The 20,162-nt window shown below is 54.2% G+C and overlaps 1 protein-coding gene across 1 annotated transcript in view; it reads left to right on the top strand.

Moving 5' to 3' along the window:
• The first annotated feature begins 231 nt into the window (after positions 1-231).
• The window catches only part of LOC148821631 (voltage-dependent T-type calcium channel subunit alpha-1I-like), a 70,250-nt gene continuing 50,319 nt past the window's right edge, over positions 232-20,162 (top strand). The window contains exons 1-3 of the mRNA XM_088930502.1: positions 232-339; positions 5,961-6,094; positions 15,394-15,491. Of these exons, the coding sequence (XP_088786628.1) occupies positions 247-339; positions 5,961-6,094; positions 15,394-15,491 (325 nt within the window). The 5' untranslated portion in view covers positions 232-246. The remainder of the gene's footprint in view (positions 340-5,960; positions 6,095-15,393; positions 15,492-20,162) is intronic.

Here is a 20,162-nt window from a genome sequence, read left to right as displayed (position 1 = left end):
CACACACTTGAATCTGTTCCTGTTGACAAACCCTTTTACCTTAGCAACAACAGCCTCTAGTTGGCACAGTGTGTAATGAAAATCAAATCAGAAGGAAAAACTGTGAGGTAGCCCCTGCCTGATGATTGGATGATTGGCTATGTGTCTCTCTCTTTCTCTGTGCTGGGATGGTCTCTCTCTCTCTCTCTCCCCCCTTGTGTCTTTTCCTTAACGGCCCCCGTCTGCACCTGGTTCGAGCACATCAGCATGATGGTCATCCTGCTGAACTGCGTCACCCTGGGGATGTACCAGCCCTGCGAGAACATCGACTGCTCCTCGGACCGCTGCCAGATCCTGCAGGTAACTCTCCGGCCCGCACAGCCCTTAAAACCGGGACCCTCTGCCGGCTGTCCCCCAGCTCTCCGGCAGGGGAAGGGGGGGGGGGGCGGGGGTAGTTGCTGCTGGAGTGGTGGGTACGGGAGTTGTGCTCTTCATCTGAGATCCTTGACCAGGAGGGACCAGGCCTGCAACGTGACGGTCCAGTCAGGTCATGCCAAACCCAGCTTTCTGTAGATCCAGATCCACAAGGTGGATTCCCAGAACCAGGGCTGCTGACTCCTGCTCCAAAGCTCCAGATCAGACGAGGTTTAACAGATGACCAGGCTGCTTGGGCAAGAGATTTCCTTCAGGTGTGAGTGCTGAGATCCTCTCAGCTCACACCAGTTGGAGGCTGCTGTTTGTTTCCAGTGTTCCCTTCAAGGCAGGTGTCACCCACTGTTCCGAAACCTCCTTGAAGCTGGTTCTTGTGTCTCAAGTTTCTCGGGATCAAACTGGTAGTCTAGGCGGGATGATTCCTGCACCTGCCCAGGGTGAGGCTGCTGGTGGTGGCTCTGTTCCTGCAGGGCTACATCACAGCATCGAACTGGGACACCCCGAGTGTGGGGGTTTTCCATCGGGGGGGCTGCAACGAGGAGGCCCTTGCCGAGCAGCACGGAGCGCGAGCTCTGTGACGTGTGTTTGGCAGCCCAGTGCCTGCCGGTAAGACCGCGACCTCGCCGGGCGTTCTGCGTGGAGGAGCAGGTGGCCGTCAGTCATGCCTCTGACACTTATCCAGCGTGCTGCAGAGCCCCTCACGGCAGCCCCTGGATCCTGCAGCTCATCTGGAGGACGGAGGTCCAGCAGCTGGCCTGGGGTGACACATTGAGGATCGGTGGCAGAGCCAGAGCCTGGGGGGGGGGGGCGACACGATTCGTCAGAGGAGATCAGACTCCCGCTGCCCAGGTACTCTTGCGCAGGCAGGGGCGGCTGGAGCGACCGTGTGGTGGCACCCATGTCCGAGCTCCCTCCCGGGCAGCTGAAAAACCTGAGAAGTGACAGGCTGGCCTTCGAAATTTCAGCATCGATCAGGGCCTCCTGTATCCAGTAATCCCTTTGAATGCCTCAGAGTGATATCCACGCCATTTAGTAGCATTCGTATTCACTGTGTTTATAGACAGGCTGAGTAATGACGCAAAACTCTGTATTAAGCGGCACTTTTATCAGGTTCTAATGAAGTGACACAAGAAAACTGCACTGACTAAACTGTGCACACTGGCAGAAGCCAGGGAGAAAGAGAAGGTTCTCACCTCAGATGATCAAATTAAAGCTGCTGCGTGTGGGAAGCAAATGGCCTGGGAAATTAAAAGAGGGGAAAGTGGATTACGTGCAGGTCGCCATTTCGTAAGTTAATTCTGAAACGCGTCTTTTGTGGAAGGATTTTTCAAAGTGCTTCGCGACTGTGCTTCACAGTTACTGATCAACTGGAAAAAAATGCATAAGGATTTGTTTTGTATCAATGAGGTCGTGGGGACCATATACATTTTATGGTTTGGAAGTTATAAGCCTCGTGTTAAGTCTTTCGGTTTTGTGCTTCGTTCTTCTGCCTCCCTCCACAGCATCGTGAGCGTGAATCCTTTTCAGTTTGAAAATGCCAGCAAGAGTACAGTAAATCACACGTCCTGTGTTACAGCTGGAGTTTGTAGTGGAAACTGGGAAAAGAGACAAGGGAGGGGTCAGTGTGTCTGCAGCTGGGCTGTCCAGTCCTGGTCCTGGAGGGGTCAGTGTGTCTGCAGCAGGGCTGTCCAGTCCTGGTCCTGGAGGGGTCAGTGTGTCTGCAGCTGGGCCGTCCAGTCCTGGTCCTGGAGGGGTCAGTGCGTCTGCAGCAGGGCTGTCCAGTCCTGGTCCTGGAGGGCCGGTCAGTGTGTCTGCAGCAGGGCTGTCCAGTCCTGGTCCTGGAGGGGTCAGTGTGTCTGCAGCAGGGCCGTCCAGTCCTGGTCCTGGAGGGCTCAGTGTGTCTGCAGCAGGGCCGTCCAGTCCTGGTCCTGGAGGGGTCAGTGTGTCTGCAGCAGGGCTGTCCAGTCCTGGTCCTGGAGGGGTCAGTCAGTGTGGCTGCAGCAGGGCTGTCCAGTCCTGGTCCTGGAGGGGTCAGTGTGTCTGCAGGGAGGGCACGAGGCAGCCACTGCACAGGCACTCGGGTTTTGCCATGAGTCTATGCAGGGGAGCGCAGAGAAGGTGTGGGGCACAAATACAGCTACTGCACAGCCACTGTGAGACCACATTGCAGGTGTGAAAACACTGCCGTGAATTTACACAATTAAAATTTCATAGGGCAGCTCATTACTGTGTTTTGCAGTAATTGTTCCAGTTGTTTGAGAGCTGTGCAACCGTGGGAGTGTTCGTGTGTCTTGTTGCATATGCATTGCCATTGTCTTAAAATTCACCCTGTCCTTTTCTCAGTTTTAAACAAACATCTCTTATTCCTGCCTGAAGCTGTTTTTATTTTGGCGGTGTTTATCTGCTCGATTGCAGAATCTTCTCTGCAGTAGGACCCTCAGCTGTGGGTAATTCAACACGCAGAGAAAAGGCACTGCTAATGTCCTTCAGGTGCTCCTGGTGCTTGTTTAACCTGCCTGGTGCGGCCAGAATTCAGCCCAGGCCCCGGCCTCAGCCGCTGACTGGTGAGCAAGTGAAATTCCTCTTCACCTGCCCCTCCTCAAAGTTCCCGGTTCACGAGCACAGGCCGCGCAGCTCTCCCCCATGGCCTGAAGGGGGCGCCCTGCAGGAGAGAAGAGGCAGGTGGGCTCCCTCGCTCAGGAAGGGAGCTGTCTTGGGAAAGGAAGCACCCCCCCCCACCTCCCCCACCTCCCCCAGTCACCTCATCTCTCCCACACAGCTGGCTGTGGCTCCGCTCTCGCCTTTCGCGAGAGAAAAGCGAATCAGGACCACATAATCCAATCAATAATCTCCGGGGGAAGATGTGACACCTTCAACAATGCATCGCACAAACTATTGTTCGCCGGATCAGTCCCGCTGCACAGGAAAGCTCCCTCTCCCTCTCTCTCTCTCTCGGCCGCTAAGCTTTCGATCTGCAGGCCCTTCCCCAGCCTGCCGATTTTCGGACGCTGGTCCCACAGGATCTTCCTCTGCGCAGACGTGCCCCCCCCCCCCCCCGGGGGCAGGAGCCGCAGCCTGGCAGGGTGTGTCCGGCGAGAGCGGAGTCGTGGGTCCTGACACGGGAGGCGCTGCTCGCGCAGTCCGCCGGCGTCTCCGCCAGCGAGGCGCCCGGGAACAGCGAGAGCGCCGGCGAGGTTCAGCGTAATACATTGAGGTTCAACTCGGGAGAGAGGAAAAAAATTCAAAGGCGTTTTGTTTGTCGGTAAAGAAAAGGGGAGAAGACAGAAGATGGTAAGCGAAGGAACCTTGTGCGTGTTTTGTCTTTTGAGGGGCAAACTAAGTTTTCAGTAACACTGGGAAGTTTCAGGGCCTCCCTATGAAACAGCTGTAGCCCCTGATTCACCTCCTCTGTCGGCCAGCGCCATCTTTGTAACCCTTCGTGTGACAAGACCAGTCAAGGGAGAGCAGACTCGGGTCGACAGTGATGGCCAGGAGACGCGTGGTACAGCGGGGTGTCAACAGGGGCAGTTTGAACTAGGCGCCTCATTCAAAGCCTCCACAGCTGTGCCTCCTGAGACTTGAACCCTCGACCTTACCCACTGCTCTGCACAGGCCCCCCATAATGTTTTGCTAATGCTGTATGTGATCATCTTTATCTGTACGTCTTTATCTGAACCTTAAGCTTTGCTTATACCAGAAGACCACACCCTTCACAAGCTCTTAGCTCACGCATCAGCCTGCTCCTGCCTGCCCACCCATCTTCTGACGGCTGTATCCAGTACAGGGTCACGGGGGAGCCGGAGCCTATCCCAGCAAGGCAGTTCAGAAGACGCGTATAATTCGGACAGCGGGGGATTGCCGACTGTAAATGAGACCCTGCAGTCACTCCTTTGCTCACTCCACAGAGACTCCAGAACACACAGCAGCAATTATTTTTTTTCTCAGCCCAGTACCCTGCCTGGTTTCTTACAATAGTCGTCAGGCGGTTTTGTTCGCGGGTTTTAATGAAGTGTCGGGGCCCTCGTTGTTTCGCCTTTGGGCGCGTTTTGAAGGCGCCTTCATGTTTCACTGCAGCGCCCTGGAACTGAAGGCGCGGATTACTGCAACAAAAGCCTGAGACGTTCCCCTGAGTCGCTCTGCGGTGCTCCTTGAACCTCACACCGCTGTCGAAGGGTTAAAAATAGAGAGGCTTGGGAAAAGGGACAGCACCGTGGCGCACTGGTCAGCATTGCTGTCTTGCAGCGCTGGTGCCCTGGGTTCAATTCCGGACCCCGGGGTGCTGTCTGGGTGGAGTTTGCATGTTCTTTCCAGGCTCACGTGGGTTTACTTTAGGAGCTCTGGTTTCCTCCCACAGTCCAAAGGGGCAGGCTGATTGGCTTCTGGGAAAACTGGCCCAGTGAGCGTGTGTGTGTCAGCCCTGGATGGACTTGCCTCCCATCCAGAGTGAACCCTGCCTTGTGCCTGTTGCTTGCTGGGATGTCCTCTGGCTCCCCTGCTACCCCGTACTGGGTGAAATGGTCAGAAAATGGACAGACAGAATAATTGGAAAGGCTTGAACTGATTCAGTGGCAGGGCAACGCCTCCCTGGCCTTCCGACTCCTCTCCCAGCTGTGCTCTCAGTGACGTCATGCGACCCCTTAATTGCACCAACCAGTAGCTGAATTGGATATCGTTCATATTTTTAAAGACGCTGGAATCTGAGTTGGCACAGGTAGTCTCTTTTCTCTCGCCTTTGAAAGCTACAGTATTTAATATCTTGAGTCTAGCCCCCCTCTTTCCCCTTTCTTTATTTCCGAGCACGTGAATGCCTGCTCTTCGTGACCTCTGCGCGGCAGCTCAGCTGGGAAAGAACAGCGATGATAAAAAAACTAACAGTTCAGAAAATCTGCAGCAGTTAAACGAGACTCCAATGAAAACGAAAAGACTTTAACGACGGGACTGCATAGTCGGGCCCAGGGGATTAATTTGTGAAAGAGATGAAAAAAAAAAAAAGATGTAGACACTTGTTCTGGTCCATGGTGAAAACATGCTGCAAAAATTGGGAACAGGCCCATCTGGAACGCGGTGAATCGTGCGCGTACTGTATTCCTCTTGGACAACCTCCGGCCGTAACGGCGCGGATCTCTGGCGTGCGCTTCTGAATCCGGCTCGGAGCGTTCAGGTAACGCCACGGAGCAGGAAAGGGAGAAGCCAGGCGGTCAGAGCAGCCGAGCTTGTGTGTGGCCGCTGTGCAAAATCAGGACGGAGCCCGCGGAGCCCTTCTGTGGGAAGAGCAGGGACTCCCTGTGCTTCTCCTGAAGGGAGGATGGTCACCTCCTGACCGCTGGGGTCTGGTGGTAAAAACAGTGGTGATACACCTGCAAAATCCCATGTCGCTGGGTTTGAATTCATGCGCCAAGAGGCTCGGAGGTAAAAAAAATAAAATAGCACCAAGAATGGGCTGTAAGAGGTGTGCCGCGGCGGGGGGTGGGTCTGTCCAGCACTGTGATTGGCGTGTGTTGGTTTTTGTCTGTGTGCTTCACTGCTTGTCCTCTGTCTGCCCCCCCCAGGCCTTCGACGCCTTCATCTACATCTTCTTCGCGCTGGAGATGGTGGTGAAGATGGTAGCCCTGGGGATTTTTGGGAGGCGGTGTTACCTCGGCGACACCTGGAACCGGCTGGACTTCTTCATCGTCATGGCCGGGTAGGAGACTGGGGAGGTCCTCTTCGCTGAGGCGGGCTGTGGGGAATCGGAAATTATTATTATTAATCATCATCCTCCTCCTCCTCCTCCTGCTCCTGCAGCACAGCCCAGCGAGGATGGCTGATTGCAGAGTCGCAGAGGTGACATTGTCCCCGTGGAGTGACCGGTCCTGAAAGCCCTCCTCTTTGTTTTCAGTCTTTCAAGCAGAGGGCTTGCAAAGCCTGGGAGAAATATAGCAGCCGCACCTCCTGCTGTGGTATAGTTAAAATCCCCATACTGGCGTAGATTTACCAGTACTAGAAACGGTAAACTTAGGAAACGATTACAGAGAGTCTTACGTGTTTTTTTACAGTGTCCACGCAGCCTGGCTTGCTAGTGTAGGCCCCGGCCTCGGTGGGTGTGAGAATAATAGAAACGGAAACGCCTGATTCCCACGCTGCCCTGTGAGAGCCGCGCGAGAGTCGGGTCTCCGAGCTCCGCTGCCTCATCTGCGGTGTCAAGCAGGGGTCGCCCGTGTCGCTGGTGCAGAAATGACATTTGAGTGGTGCTGCCTCTTTTATAAGACAAATAATATCATTTAGAAATGCCCCCCCCCCCCATTGGAGTCCCTGCCCCCCCTCTTCAAATATAAAATCCTGCAGTTACGTCACAGGCTGGCAGAGCTGGAGGTTGAACCATCTGTCTCCGGCTAACACATCACTTGAACATCCAGACCTCTTAGCCTGATTTGCAGGACCAAGTGGAAGATAAACCAGCCTCCCTTTTTTCTCTAAGTAATTCATTGACATTACATTTCCGCTGGGAAATCACAGCATGCACGTTTTTTTTTTTGCCTGCATCACAACACGCGCCTCTGATCTCCTGCAGACAGCACCATACAGTACAGGAGGGCATCAGAGAGACTCCAGTCAGGGTGCCAGTGTAGCCAGGGATTACATGAAGCCTGTTTGTTTAGACTGGTTTGGTGGCTGATGAGCCACACTTTTGCCAGACTTGAGCTGCTTGCTGGCTCTGTGGTTGGAGGGTAAGCGCTTGGGTCCTGGACTCGATTCTTTACTGGGGCACCAGTGGAGTTTGCATTCCCTCCATCACTTCCCTTTTGCATGTGGGTTTTCTCCAGGTGCTCCAGTGTCCTCCTGCCCTTTAAAGACGTGCTGGCTGGAGTGTGACGTTGTGTCTAGGGCACAGTCCTGACCTGTGCCACGAGTCTCCAGTCTCAGCTCCGGTTTGCTGCGACTTGCAGCTGGGACAGGGGTCCTGTCCGGCATCACTGATGGTGGCGTCGGTAGGGAACACGGAGCTCGTAGCGTGTCAGAGGAGGATCATGGGAGGGCGTGTCTTCCTGTGGGGGCGCAGAAGCTCTGGCCAAAGTCTGGACCCCAGCCTGGGTGGGTGTGAGATTAAAAGCAATGGAAAAACCTGAAGTGATCATCACTTTTTCAGCTGCGCACACGACAAGCACAGACACAGGACTGGGCAGCAGTGCTATAAAAAGTAGACCTCTTTCCTCTCTTTCCTGCTGAGAGAAGGCGGCAGGCAGCTCTCCTGACACTCTCGGGCGTTTCTTTTCGCTATTTTTAGCTGTTTGTCTGGGATGCGTAGAGAATGAAAAGTGACTCTGTCAAACGTGCAAGAGCTAAACACCCACCTACACTGCGCCGAGAGAAAGGGAGAGGGAGACAGGGGCTGAGGCTGTACAGATAGCGTGGGAGCAACAACTGGGAGAAACACGCACAGATTCTCACAAGAGGAGAAGAAAGAGGAAGATGTACAATATATTTGTCTGTTCTAAGGCTAGGAGAGAGGGAGGCAGCATGGGCTCCTGCTCAGAGCTGAGCATGAGGTAGGCAGGGTGGCAGTGACTTACTGTATTTGTAGAGGTAGAGTGGGAAAGGAGGCACTGTGGGCCTGTGGTTAGAGCTGAGGCTCTTGGGGAGGCACTGTGGGCCTGTGGTTAGAGCTGAGGCTCTTGGAGAGGCACCGTGGGCCTGTGGTTAGAGCCGAGATATTTGGAGAGGCACTGTGGGCCTGTGGTTAGAGCTGAGACTCTTGGAGAGGCACTGTGGGCCTGTGGTTAGAGCTGAGACTCTTGGAGAGGCACTGTGGGCCTGTGGTTAGAGCTGAGACTCTTGGAGAGGCACTGTGGGCCTGTGGTTAGAGCTGAGACTCTTGGAGAGGCACTGTGGGCTTGTGGTTAGAGCTGAGGCTCTTGGAGAGGCGCTGTGGGCCTGTGGCTAGAGATGAGACTCTTGGAGAGGCGCTGTGGGCCTGTGGTTAGAGCCGAGACTCTTGGAGAGGCGCTGTGGGCCTGTGGCTAGAGATGAGACTCTTGGAGAGGCACTGTGGGCCTGTGGTTAGAGCTGAGACTCTTGGAGAGGCACTGTGGTTAGAGCTGAGACTCTTGGAGAGGCACTGTGGGCCTGTGGTTAGAGCTGAGACTCTTGGAGAGGCACTGTGGGCCTGTGGTTAGAGCCGAGGCTCTTGGAGAGGCACTGTGGTTAGAGCTGAGACTCTTGGAGAGGCGCTGTGGGCCTGTGGCTAGAGATGAGACTCTTGGAGAGGCACTGTGGGCCTGTGGTTAGAGCCGAGACTCTTGGAGAGGCGCTGTGGGCCTGTGGTTAGAGCTGAGACTCTTGGAGAGGCACTGTGGGCCTGTGGTTAGAGCCGAGGCTCTTGGAGAGGCACTGTGGTTAGAGCTGAGACTCTTGGAGAGGCACTGTGGGCCTGTGGTTAGAGCTGAGGCTCTTGGAGAGGCACTGTGGGCCTGTGGTTAGAGCCGAGGCTCTTGGAGAGGCACTGTTGGCCTGTGGTTAGAGCTGAGACTCTTGGAGAGGCACTGTGGGCCTGTGGCTTCAGCAGTCAGCACTTCACAGCACAGGGAGATAGGAGATCTTTTTGTTTTCACAGTAGATGCGCCGTGGGGTTGATAACTCTTTCCTCAGATAAGAGATCAATGTGTTACTGTGTGTGCTGAATGGAGCACTGAGAGGTCTGCGCCGGGAGGTCCCTGTAGAGCTGCCTTTATTGCAGAGAGAAAGGGCCAGTCTTGTCTGATCAAAGGAGATTGAGTCTTTAATGTGATGCTGTGAGGAGAGCCTGGCCTTGATGCTAATACAGTACACTTCTGTACAGTAAGACAGGAGGCAGTGTGGAATAGTGCTTAGAGCTGAGAGAGAGAGGGAGGCAGTGTGGGCTAGCAGTTAGAGCTGAGAGACTGGGAGAGAGAGAGAGGGAGGCAGTGTGGGCTAGTGGTTAGAGCTGAGAGACTGGGAGAGAGAGAGGGAGGCAGTGTGGGCTAGTGGTTACAGCTGAGAGACTGGGAGAGAGAGAGGGAGGCAGTGTGGGCTAGTGGTTAGAGCTGAGAGACTGGGAGAGAGAGAGGGAGGCAGTGTGGGCTAGTGGTTAGAGCTGAGAGACTGGAAGAGAGAGAGGGAGGCAGTGTGGGCTAGTGGTTAGAGCTGAGGCACTGGGAGAGAGAGAGGGAGGCGGTGTGGGCTAGTGGTTAGAGCTGAGAGACTGGGAGAGAGAGAGGGAGGCAGTGTGGGCTAGTGGTTAGAGCTGAGAGACTGGGAGAGAGAGAGGGAGGCAGTGTGGGCTAGTGGTTAGAGCTGAGAGACTGGGAGAGAGAGAGGGAGGCAGTGTGGGCTAGTGGTTAGAGCTGAGAGACTGGGAGAGAGAGGGAGGCAGTGTGGGCTAGTGGTTAGAGCTGAGGCACTGGGAGAGAGAGAGGGAGGCAGTGTGGGCTAGTGGTTAGAGCTGAGAGACTGGGAGAGAGAGAGGGAGGCAGTGTGGGCTAGTGGTTAGAGCTGAGGCACTGGGAGAGAGAGAGGGAGGCAGTGTGGGCTAGTGGTTAGAGCTGAGAGACTGGGAGAGAGAGAGGGAGGCAGTGTGGGCTAGTGGTTAGAGCTGAGAGACTGGGAGAGAGAGAGGGAGGCAGTGTGGGCTAGTGGTTAGAGCTGAGAGACTGGAAGAGAGAGAGGGAGGCAGTGTGGGCTAGTGGTTAGAGCTGAGAGACTGGGAGAGAGAGGGAGGCAGTGTGGGCTAGTGGTTAGAGCTGAGGCACTGGGAGAGAGAGAGGGAGGCAGTGTGGGCTAGTGGTTAGAGCTGAGAGACTGGGAGAGAGAGAGGGAGGCAGTGTGGGCTAGTGGTTAGAGCTGAGGCACTGGGAGAGAGAGAGGGAGGCAGTGTGGGCTAGTGGTTAGAGCTGAGAGACTGGAAGAGAGAGAGGGAGGCAGTGTGGGCTAGTGGTTACAGCTGAGAGACTGGGAGAGAGAGAGGGAGGCAGTGTGGGCTAGTGGTTACAGCTGAGAGACTGGGAGAGAGATAGCCTTTTTGTGTTATGGTGAATAATGTTTTGCTGTACACCTTGGCAAGCGTCTCACGCTTTTGATCAAGGTGACAGCGAGTATAGCAAAGGGGCTGGCAAGGGGAGGGTGATGGTGAAGGGGTCTATACAAAACCATAAAATTAGCAATTAAAATAATTCAGGCTGGAGCTGCGAGATTACAGCATCTATACAGGCCCTGTAGGAAATGAGAGCTGCTGTCTGCACAGAAGGTCGATGCCTGTTGACTCACACTGAGAGAGAATGGCAGGCTGGCCGAGTCCCTCCTCCCAGCTCTTCAGGGTGGAAAGAGCTGCTAGAATAGCTCTTTGTTGAGCCATTGTTGTGTAGCCAGGAGAGCTGGCTGCTTGTGCGCCTGTTGTGTCTTAGTGGCTGTTGGACTGACCTCTTCCCTGACCCCCTCCAGTGGGCATACACACTATACAGACACAAATACACCTGCCACACACTGTACACACACAGATACAACAAATCACACATCTTAAACACAACACATACACTGTACACACACATGCACAAATCACACACACAGATGTACAAGCAGATCACATACACTGTACTCCTACAGTCACAAATCACTATACACACAGGTACAAACAGATCACACACAGGTCCACAAACAAATCAAACTCACTGCACACACATACACTGCAGTACACATTGTACACATACAGAAAATAACAACACTGCACACCATACACACAGACGCACAAATGAGACATACACCACTCAAAGGAAGATGCACAAAAAATGCACTGCACACACGGATGCATTGTACACACAGACACACGTCACACGAATATGCAACACCAATTACAACTCTATATTGTATGCAAACAGATTCGCACAGATCCACGACACACACCTGGTACACAGACACACAGTCCAAACATACATAATATGCACAATGGAGACAGACTGTTCCTCACACACAGTTGTTACCAGCGGGTCTGGCTGTCAGGATGTAGTTGTAGCAGTCTGAGCCAGCCACACAATGTGTCACCTTTAAGAACCGCTTTCCTGGTTAAAGATAAAGATGTTTGTCTGGCAGAATGACCGTATAACCAGTTTCATAGGTGCAGTTATTTATATGGGTGTCAAGCTCTCTCATTAGGGGGTGGAATTACCAAAGAAGCCACACAGACATAATTGATCGCACATTTTGTATTAAAAGAGTGCTGTTCAATCAGATCAAGGAGATGGAACCAAAATGAAACTGTTTCAGAAATGTGGTCAATAAAGCAGTATTTTCGGAACCACTGCTCCTTGGGCTGCAGCAGTGAAGCCGTGCTGTGGACAGCAGTCTGGTGCTGTCCCTGGTTTTCTGTGGCTCAGCGGGCTCAAATCCTCCTGGAGCCGATCAGGCAGGAGCTGAGAACGCCAGGTCTGCTCACAGCAAGGGACTAACACAGGAGCAGCACACGTTACATGCTCACCTGCAGCCTACACAGGCACACACACTCACCTGCAGCCTACACAGGCACACACACTCACCTGCAGCCTACACAGGCACACACTCTCACCTGCAGCCTACACAGGCACACACACTCACCTGCAGCCTACACAGGCACACACACTCACCTGCAGCCTACACAGGCACACACACTCACCTGCTTTGAGTAGACAGACACACACCAAGTGAACCTATACCTTCCACTCTCTACAGGCATTTATGCCCACTAGCCTGTCTGTCTGTTACCTATATTAACCTGTCTGCACACCCAGTGCTCATGTATGCACATGGATACTCTCTATAGACACAGATCGCATGCACAATCTCCACTGTACACACAGAGCACACCGGAACCAGACAGTGAGGCTGCGTCTGGCAGGTTTTCCGTGTTAAACAGGGAATGAGCTGCAGGCCGGGACGACAGAGCTGGGACACAGCGCCAGGCGCTCAAGGAGAGAGGGCACACGCAGGCATGGCTGTGCCTGGCACGGCCGGGCCCCGCGTGTCGCGCAGGGCCGGGAGCAGATGGCTCTGAGGGCAGGCGATGCGCCACGCCAGACATGCGTTTCTGTCTCCGCTCCAGTTCCGTCTGGGCTCCCCGGCCGGAAATGAGTTCCTGCTCTTTTGGCTCCGCTGTGGCGGGGTGACGGGGGGAAAAAACCGGACTCAAGTGTGGAGAAAGTGTAGGGGGAGACGGTGCTTCGGTGTTCCTGTCCCCTGTCTCTCTCGTGCCAGGAGACGTTACTCTGCAGAGCAGGGGGAGGCGAGGAAGACAGAGGGAGAGTTTAAGAGGGAGCGGTAATCTCTTCCTGGTGCCAGAGATATCCGATCCTCTGTTCCCTGCGGGAGAAACGGCACGGGCAGAGGGATTAGGGCGAGAGGCAGGGGAAAGCAGGAAACTCGGGAAGGTGGACGGGGAAGGGAGGCGGAATGAAGTCTTGGGTGGGGTTGGAAGGAGCAGGGAGCCAGCATGACAGACAGCCAAAACTCCAGGAACGGTCTCAGGAAAAGCCCAGAGCCGCTAACTGCTGAGGTTTCTGTGTGCAGTGTGTGCATACAGCCCTCTCCCGCCAGCCTGCTTGTCTCAGTGCAGTTCCGTGCCTAGGCACAGGGGGCAGCAGATACATCCCCTTCCCTAGGGGGCAGCACTAGGGGACTCCCCTGTCGCCCTCGGGCTAGGGATGGACGGGGGTGTCTTGCCCTGCCCCTGACTCCGCTTGTGGATTCTCCGTGCTGCCTCCGGGAGAGCTGGCGTTTCCCAGTGGAGCAAGGCACAACCTTCCCGCCTCTCATTTCACACGAGCTCTTAAACGTCTGGGCTCAGGTACTCCAGTACCCCTCCACTGGAGGAGCTGGGCAAGCAGAGCGACCTTACCGTTGGTCTCCTCCTCGAGCCAGCCAGGGCATCGCCGGTCGCTGAGCAGGTCTTGGCGTTAGCCCCGGGGCTTCCTAATATATCGGCCAGCGAGCGCGTTGTCCGCCTTGGCGTTGCAGTTCTGAGAGCTGCTTTTCGAGGCTTTCATCTACCTGAAAGCTGGAGGTGTCGATCTGTCCATTTTCAGTCTGCCTGTCCAGCTGAATCGATCGATTCGTCTTCCCACGGTGCAGCTGGTGCTCACATGGTCGAATGTTCCCCATTCAGCTTCCCCCCCTGGTGCGGCAGCAGGGCAGCCTGGAACACTGCAGTTCCTCGGCCGGCCTGTGCAAAGGGAGCAGGTGTGAAGAGCCCCGATTTCTGCAGTCAGTGCTGCTCTGTAGACAGGTCTCATGGCGAGCAGAGGGTGCAGGCTCTGGGTTGGGCGGACTGGGATGGAGCAGTCGGAGATGTGACCGCAGTGCCTCCAAAAGCCCATCCCTTGTCGTCTTCTGTGACCCTTTGTTTTGGGCTCTGACCACGGGTGGAGCCGTTGGACGGTTTGAGGGCTCAGTTAATTGCTGCTCGTTTAACTGAACGTGTTTTCTCCGACCATCGAACCCCAGCTCTCGCGTGCCAAAAGTCACGTGAATCTTCCGGGATCGTTCTCTTTCCTCGCTGCTCTCACGGAGCTGCTCTCACATTGCACGGAATTGGTGTCAACTGTCGATTTTGACGTGAACGTGAGCTGCCAGTTTCGACAGGTGTGCGGGACTTTCGCTGCGCGCGGGATGATTTAATTAAAGCCGCGGAAGCCACAGGGGCTGCTGCAGCACACAGCCGCGCGCTCGTTACGGGATCGTTACCTGGACTGGGCTGGAGCCGGGGGTGCTCTGGGAAGAGCTCGTCATGCCTCTTCCAGATTGAGGCGCTGAGCGCTGCCGCACACGGTCTGCACACAGCGGCACCCCGCGGGTCTCTTCGTTCTCCGCACCAGCAGGCTCGTGGAGAGGAGAGGAGAGGAGAGGGTTTGAAGCCTACAGAAATATCATTTAAAAAATCCTGACAGCGCTTCTCTGGACAACCCCACTCACAGCGCTGGACAGTGCTGGATCCCCTCCATCCCCACCAGTGTGCAGCCCCACCTGGATGATGCTCCAGTCCTCTCCCCACACACCAGCTCTCAGTGGGGAGGAGAGCAGAGTGATGAGGCCAGTTCAGAGAGGGGGGTTATTAGGAGGCCATGACTGGTGAAGTCCAGGGAGAGATTTGGCCAGGTTGCCAGGGGGTAACACCCCTACTCGTTTTGAGAAACACCCCAGGATATTTAATGACCACAGATTCAGGATCTTGGTTTTATGACTCATTAAAATAATGGCACCTTTTTTACAGTGTAGTGTCCCCGTCACCATACTGGGGCATTAGGACCCACACAGACCGCAGGGTGAGCGCCCCCTACTGGCCTGCTCGGCTGTACTTGGATGAGCAGTCACTGTGACCGGACGCCCCCTATCCTGGCGCTGACCGCTCTGCGGGCGCAGGGAGAGACAGCGGCTGGACACTGGCGAGGAACGCGGAGGCTGCTGGTGTGTGCGCGCAAATAATCAAATCATAATCAAGTCAAAGTCCAAAGCCCCCTCCGTCAGACCCCCCGAGACGCTTGATGACTGTTTTGAGTGAACACAGAGGCAGCTGGCTCGTGTCGAGACGCGGCAGTGAAGGGGCTCCGCGCAGCGCAGCGATCGCGCGCCTCTGAGCCCTCAAAACCCCTGAATCTCGAGACGCGGGGGTCCCCCAGACCCCCCGACACCCCTGCACTCTGGCTTGTGTGTTTGTTTTTACACTGTCCTGCTTCTGTTTCTTAAGGGAGGGAGGTTAGAAGCCTTTTTTGAGGTGCCCTCGGCTCAGCCGGCGATACTGGGGCACCAAGTGAGCATTTCCGGGTGGCCTCTGTGATCCTCAGAGGGGAGAGACGGGAGGGGCAGGAGGGGCAGAAGAGGCAGGCCAACAGGCGGCTCAGTCAGGCGCCCGGAGCAGAGGCGCATCAGAAAGGACAGACTGTAGTGATGACCTTTGCCCTCTGACCTGCGCTCCCCCCTGAGCCCGTGCTGACAGCTCACCATGTTGTTTCTGTGGTCTCTCCCCAGGATGGTGGAGTACTCCCTGGACCTCCAGAATATCAACCTCTCGGCCATCAGAACAGTGCGGGTCCTGAGGCCACTGAAAGCCATCAACCGGGTGCCCAGTGAGTAGCCTGTCCCCGCTCCGCTGTACTTCCTGTTCGGATCTCATGACAGGTATAGGGGATTCAGCCCTGTAGCTCAGGAGTTTAGCTCAGGAGTGTTCTCAGGAAACCACACAGCTCAGGTAAGTCAAGCTGGAGACTGCTTTATTGCAGTGAGGAAAGGAGGAAAGACGAAGTTAACAGCCTAACCTCGTCCTCCACTCATTTTTCTGAGGACGGCAACAGGTTTTTATTCTTGAAGATGAGCAATATTTTCATACACAAACATACGTTCCTGATTGGTCAGTAGCAGTTTGTTGCCTTGCAAGGCGTCCACAAGGTCAGGAAGTCAGGCACTTAGGTCAGCCCTGGGCAATCAACCAAGACCCCTAATTAGCTGAGACCCCTGTTCCCCTTTCATGTTGCTGGTAGGACACCAGTTACACACCTCCACTCCAGAGACCCTGAAGAAACCCAGGACAGCTGGGGACACAAACAACAGTAAGACAGTTCTTCAGGGCCTGATGGTTAACTCCTAACAGGCACGGGTGCCTTCAGTTTGTGCTGTAGACTTGTCAGATCATCCTGAGCAGGGCAGTGACAGTTGTTTTCACCTCTGTCTAAAAACACTGCGCAGTCGGTTTGCAGCAGAGGTGGAGCGCTGTCCGCGTAGCTGGCGTGTGCACGGCCGGCCGGGGCGGCGCCAGGCGGGGAGGGCAGATCAGGGCGCCGCGGCAGGGGAGGGGCGTGGGTGCTGAGCTCCTCACTGGCAGCGCGGCAGGCAGGCGGTCTCTCGGAGGTGCCACCGGCGCCCACATCTGTCTCTCTCTGTGTCGATGGAAACAGGGGGTCTGTCTCCGAGTCTCTCTCTTTATCTCCGGCGCCCTCTGTCCATCTGTCCATCTCTCCATGTCAGGACCACGGAGGAGGTATAAACCCCAGGAACACAAGGGCACAGTGAGAACATGCCAGAGAAGGAGAGTGTGAATATTGTCACATTCTCACATCTCCCCCTCTGCCCTGGACTATCTGAATGCAGGTCATAGTGTTGCTTACGGGCTCTCTCTGGCTCTCTGGCTCTCTGCAGGGATGGCAGGGTGATACAGTGCTTACAGAGTGTCACACTAATCAAGTCCTGAGCACCAGGGTGACCAGCTGCCCTCGGGGGTCCTGCAGGGCAGTTTGTGTGTGCGTGCTACCGTGAGCCTGCCCAGCTGTGTGAGTGTATAAGTGTCATTGTCTCTCTCTGTGTTTCTCATGCCTTTGCTGCTGTGTGGCTGCCTGTGTTTATCCATGCTATACCCTGTCTTGTAAATGGTTCAGGCCTCGTACGGGTCTAATTTTTTGAGGAGTTGATTCCTGGGGAGTCTAATCTTATCAGGGGTTAATGTTGTAGGAATGGAATTGTACAGTAAAGGGCCTTACAATAGACTAATCTTATAAGTGTCAAACCTCCCAGGGAGCTAATCTCATATAAATCTGATCTTATAAAGATCTGGGCCTGTATTCATAAAAGCACTTAAGCTAAGTAAGGTACTTATTTTGGCCAATTAAGTGGGGCACTTAAATAATTTCACATTCATACAATCTCTTAATCCTCCTGGGTTCTTATCTTAATGTTAAGACCCCTAAGGGGTCTCTTAAGCCTAGCTCATTAGTGCTTCTTTAACGATTGGGGTTAGACTCTGACTTTACAGAAGCACTAAAAGCTGCTACAGTTGTAGTGCCGAGCGGCTTATTTTTTTTAATATAGACCTTAATATAGGCTTTCTTATGGTCACCATTCATGGGAGGGTTTTGTTGCCAGTAAAGACCTATAGGGACCAGAAACACAGCCTGCACACAATTCATTTCCCACACTTTGTTCCCATAACAGCTAGTTGCATGGAATTTGGTTCGGTGAGCTCATGCAGTGTAGGACTGCGGTTATCCCAGTTATTAAAGGACGCAGGGAAGCTCGGGCAGTGCCCACTGCTGGGATCTGAAGGGAGTTAGGAAGCAAACAGACATGGCAAGAGCCGACGGACACCAGCTCCTGCGTCAAGCCTCAAGCCCTGTCCCGGCCCCTGCGTTCAGTGAGTCAGGAGCTCTGTGATCTCTGATCGCAGCCAGGCTGCGGACAGGTTTGGAGAGGGTGAGATCTGGGGCTGACCGGAGATAATGGTACACAGGGAGAGAACGGGAGACTGGCGCACGCTGCTGTTTCCCCGAACGCCGAATTGAGAGGTGTATCGTACAATATTGTGCGAGACAGCCTATAATAGGGAAGAGAGGGAGAGGGAGATTAGTAGAGACAGCACTTTCTCGGAGCCGAGCGAGACCCAGGGCAAGGAAAAATCAGACGGGGAGAGATAACGAGGGAGAGGGTTTTGCAGAATCCACTAACAGCCACAGGGTGATGGTGAACGGTGAGCAAGGAACCTAACATCTGTATAGGTGTCCAGTTTTGTGTTAAATCGACGCTTTTCTTACCGGATAGAGATCATCCCAGCCTGGCGGTCTTGACCAGTCTGCTGTGGACACCCAGTCCGTACCCTCACCCCAGTCCATTCCCCACGTGCGGCTCAGAGCTGTGTGGCCAGTTCACGGTCCAGGAAACAGCCTGCGTTTGAGTCTCTGTGGCCAGATCTGTTTGTTATTGTCCCAGTCTTCCAGAGTTTCCCTTTCGGCCTCGAGAAGGGCTCTGACGCCGCGGCTCGGGAGCAGGCAGAGCTCATTCCAGGCTGACAGGTGAAGACAGGAAACACTGCGTTCAGGAAACTCTCTCTCCATCCTGCTCCCCCTCCTCTCTCTCCTGCTCCCCCCTTCTCTCTCCTGCTCCCCCCTTCTCTCTCTCCTGCTCCCCCTCTCTCTCCTCCTCTCCTGCTCCCCCCTCTCTCCATCCTTCTCCCCCCTCTCTCTCTCCTGCTCCTCAAGTAAGCGTGTCAGCCACATCAAAGTACATCAACCAAAATAAAATCAGTCTGCAGATGACTAGTATCGGGCTTTAATAGGCTAGTATTCTGCTTAATAGGGAGTATATTCTGCATTGACAGCAGCTTCCCAGCCACCTGAAAGAGATTCAGTTTTCAGCTCATCTGTGGATGAGAATGGGAGGTTCAGCTAACTTGCTGAGAGTCTTAAGTGTTTGGACGAGGGCCTTTCTAGTAGCAAGTCTTTATCTCAGCCACTGGTCAATCTACATTAAAATAGCACAAACATAATAGGAAAGGTACCCAGAAAGGAAAGGGCTCCTCAACCGCCGTCTTGAAACGCAAAGCCTGATGTGATCCTTCAGCTCGGGAAGTGTGAGCCAGTCTTCCGGCTCATCCAATTAAACCTCCCGGAGAAAGTCTCTCCTGGCTGGCCTTGTTTTCGCTGTGTGATGGATCGGCGTCGGCCCCAGCGCAGGAACTCGGCTCAACCCCGTCTTCGGGGAGGGAGGGAGAGAGCGATTGCCGCGCAGCTGGAGGAGAGGGGGAGAGAGGCAGGGACAGCACCTAATGTCAGGGGTCTGGATTAATTGAGCCGTCAAACTGGCAGACAGGGAGGGAGGGAAGAGCCTCCGCAAATTACAGAGTGCACCTGTCTGTCAGGTCACAACAAAGCGGATCAGTTCTGAAGAGGCAATAAATCTCTTTGGTTGGATGGCTAGATATGTGTAGAGTTAGCCTTGACCGTTCCTAAAGAAATCTCTATTCTTCACATATACTGATGGAAAAGAGAAGCGCAACATTTTCTGGAATGAGAATACTATAGTTGTAGCTTATGTACTTTCACAAAAAATTGGCAATTTGTTTTAAGCCCTCTGACCAGCAATACAGCTTGTGCAGTGAGGCGTTGCAACCTACCAGTCACACGAAAGCTCGTGAGGTGCACTTTTACCCGACGAGGTCCAGGTGGATAAATGCCTGATCAGGTCACCTTTAAAAGGCCTTAATTCAAAGCTTAGACCACTGCAAGAAGAAGGCCACACTTAGTCAGTTTTCTGTGCTTTCCATAATGCCTCAAACATCACCAGAAGCAAGGGAGAAAAAGGGTGCCAATACGTACTGTATGTCTGCAACGGCGTTCAGTGGTAAAATCAGCGTTGGGTTTAGCGCTGTGCCTATTAAGCAGTCCGCTGAAGCTCTTGCACAGGCAGCTTCGTTTCCTTAAAAATCTCTCTGTGGCTGGCTTGAGGTTATGGGATGTCCTGAAAGGAAGGAGACACTCTTTCGAGGTGACCCAGTTCAGCTGAGGAGGGGGAGTACTACGTTTATTGAAATACAGTGTTTACTTACTGTAGTGTGATCCCTTCAAGCACAGAAGTGGTTACAGTGCTGGAATAAAAAAGATGGTCTCATCAGTCCCAGTATAAATGTGCAACATAAGGGATCCCAGTGGTCAAGCCCCTGTGCGATGGCAACGCTCCCAGGGTGGAGACATGCCCGTTCTAATCTAGCTCTGAGCATGCGACACCCCTGTTGCACAGCATTTCCCAGCATGCCGTCTGTTTTTACCCTTTTATTCTGCAATTGCCATTGGCAGTTCTGTGTGAACCAGTCAGAGGATATGACATCAGGTGCACTTCCTGCGAAGGGACCACTTGTCAGGCCACCCCACGTCTGACGCGTGGTGTGAGCTCTACAGCGCCCTCTGCAGGGCGAGGCAGCCGAGGGCGGGCTCTCTCGCTGGTGAGGCTGCAAGCGCATGGGTGCTTGGCAGACCACA

The sequence above is a fragment of the Atractosteus spatula genome, chromosome 13 (genome assembly GCF_055471065.1).
Source record: "Atractosteus spatula isolate fAtrSpa1 chromosome 13, fAtrSpa1.hap1, whole genome shotgun sequence".
Taxonomy (NCBI): Eukaryota; Metazoa; Chordata; class Actinopteri; order Semionotiformes; family Lepisosteidae; genus Atractosteus; species Atractosteus spatula.
The sequence above is the reverse complement of the archived record's forward strand: the minus strand, read 5'-3'. Positions and strand labels throughout refer to the sequence as shown.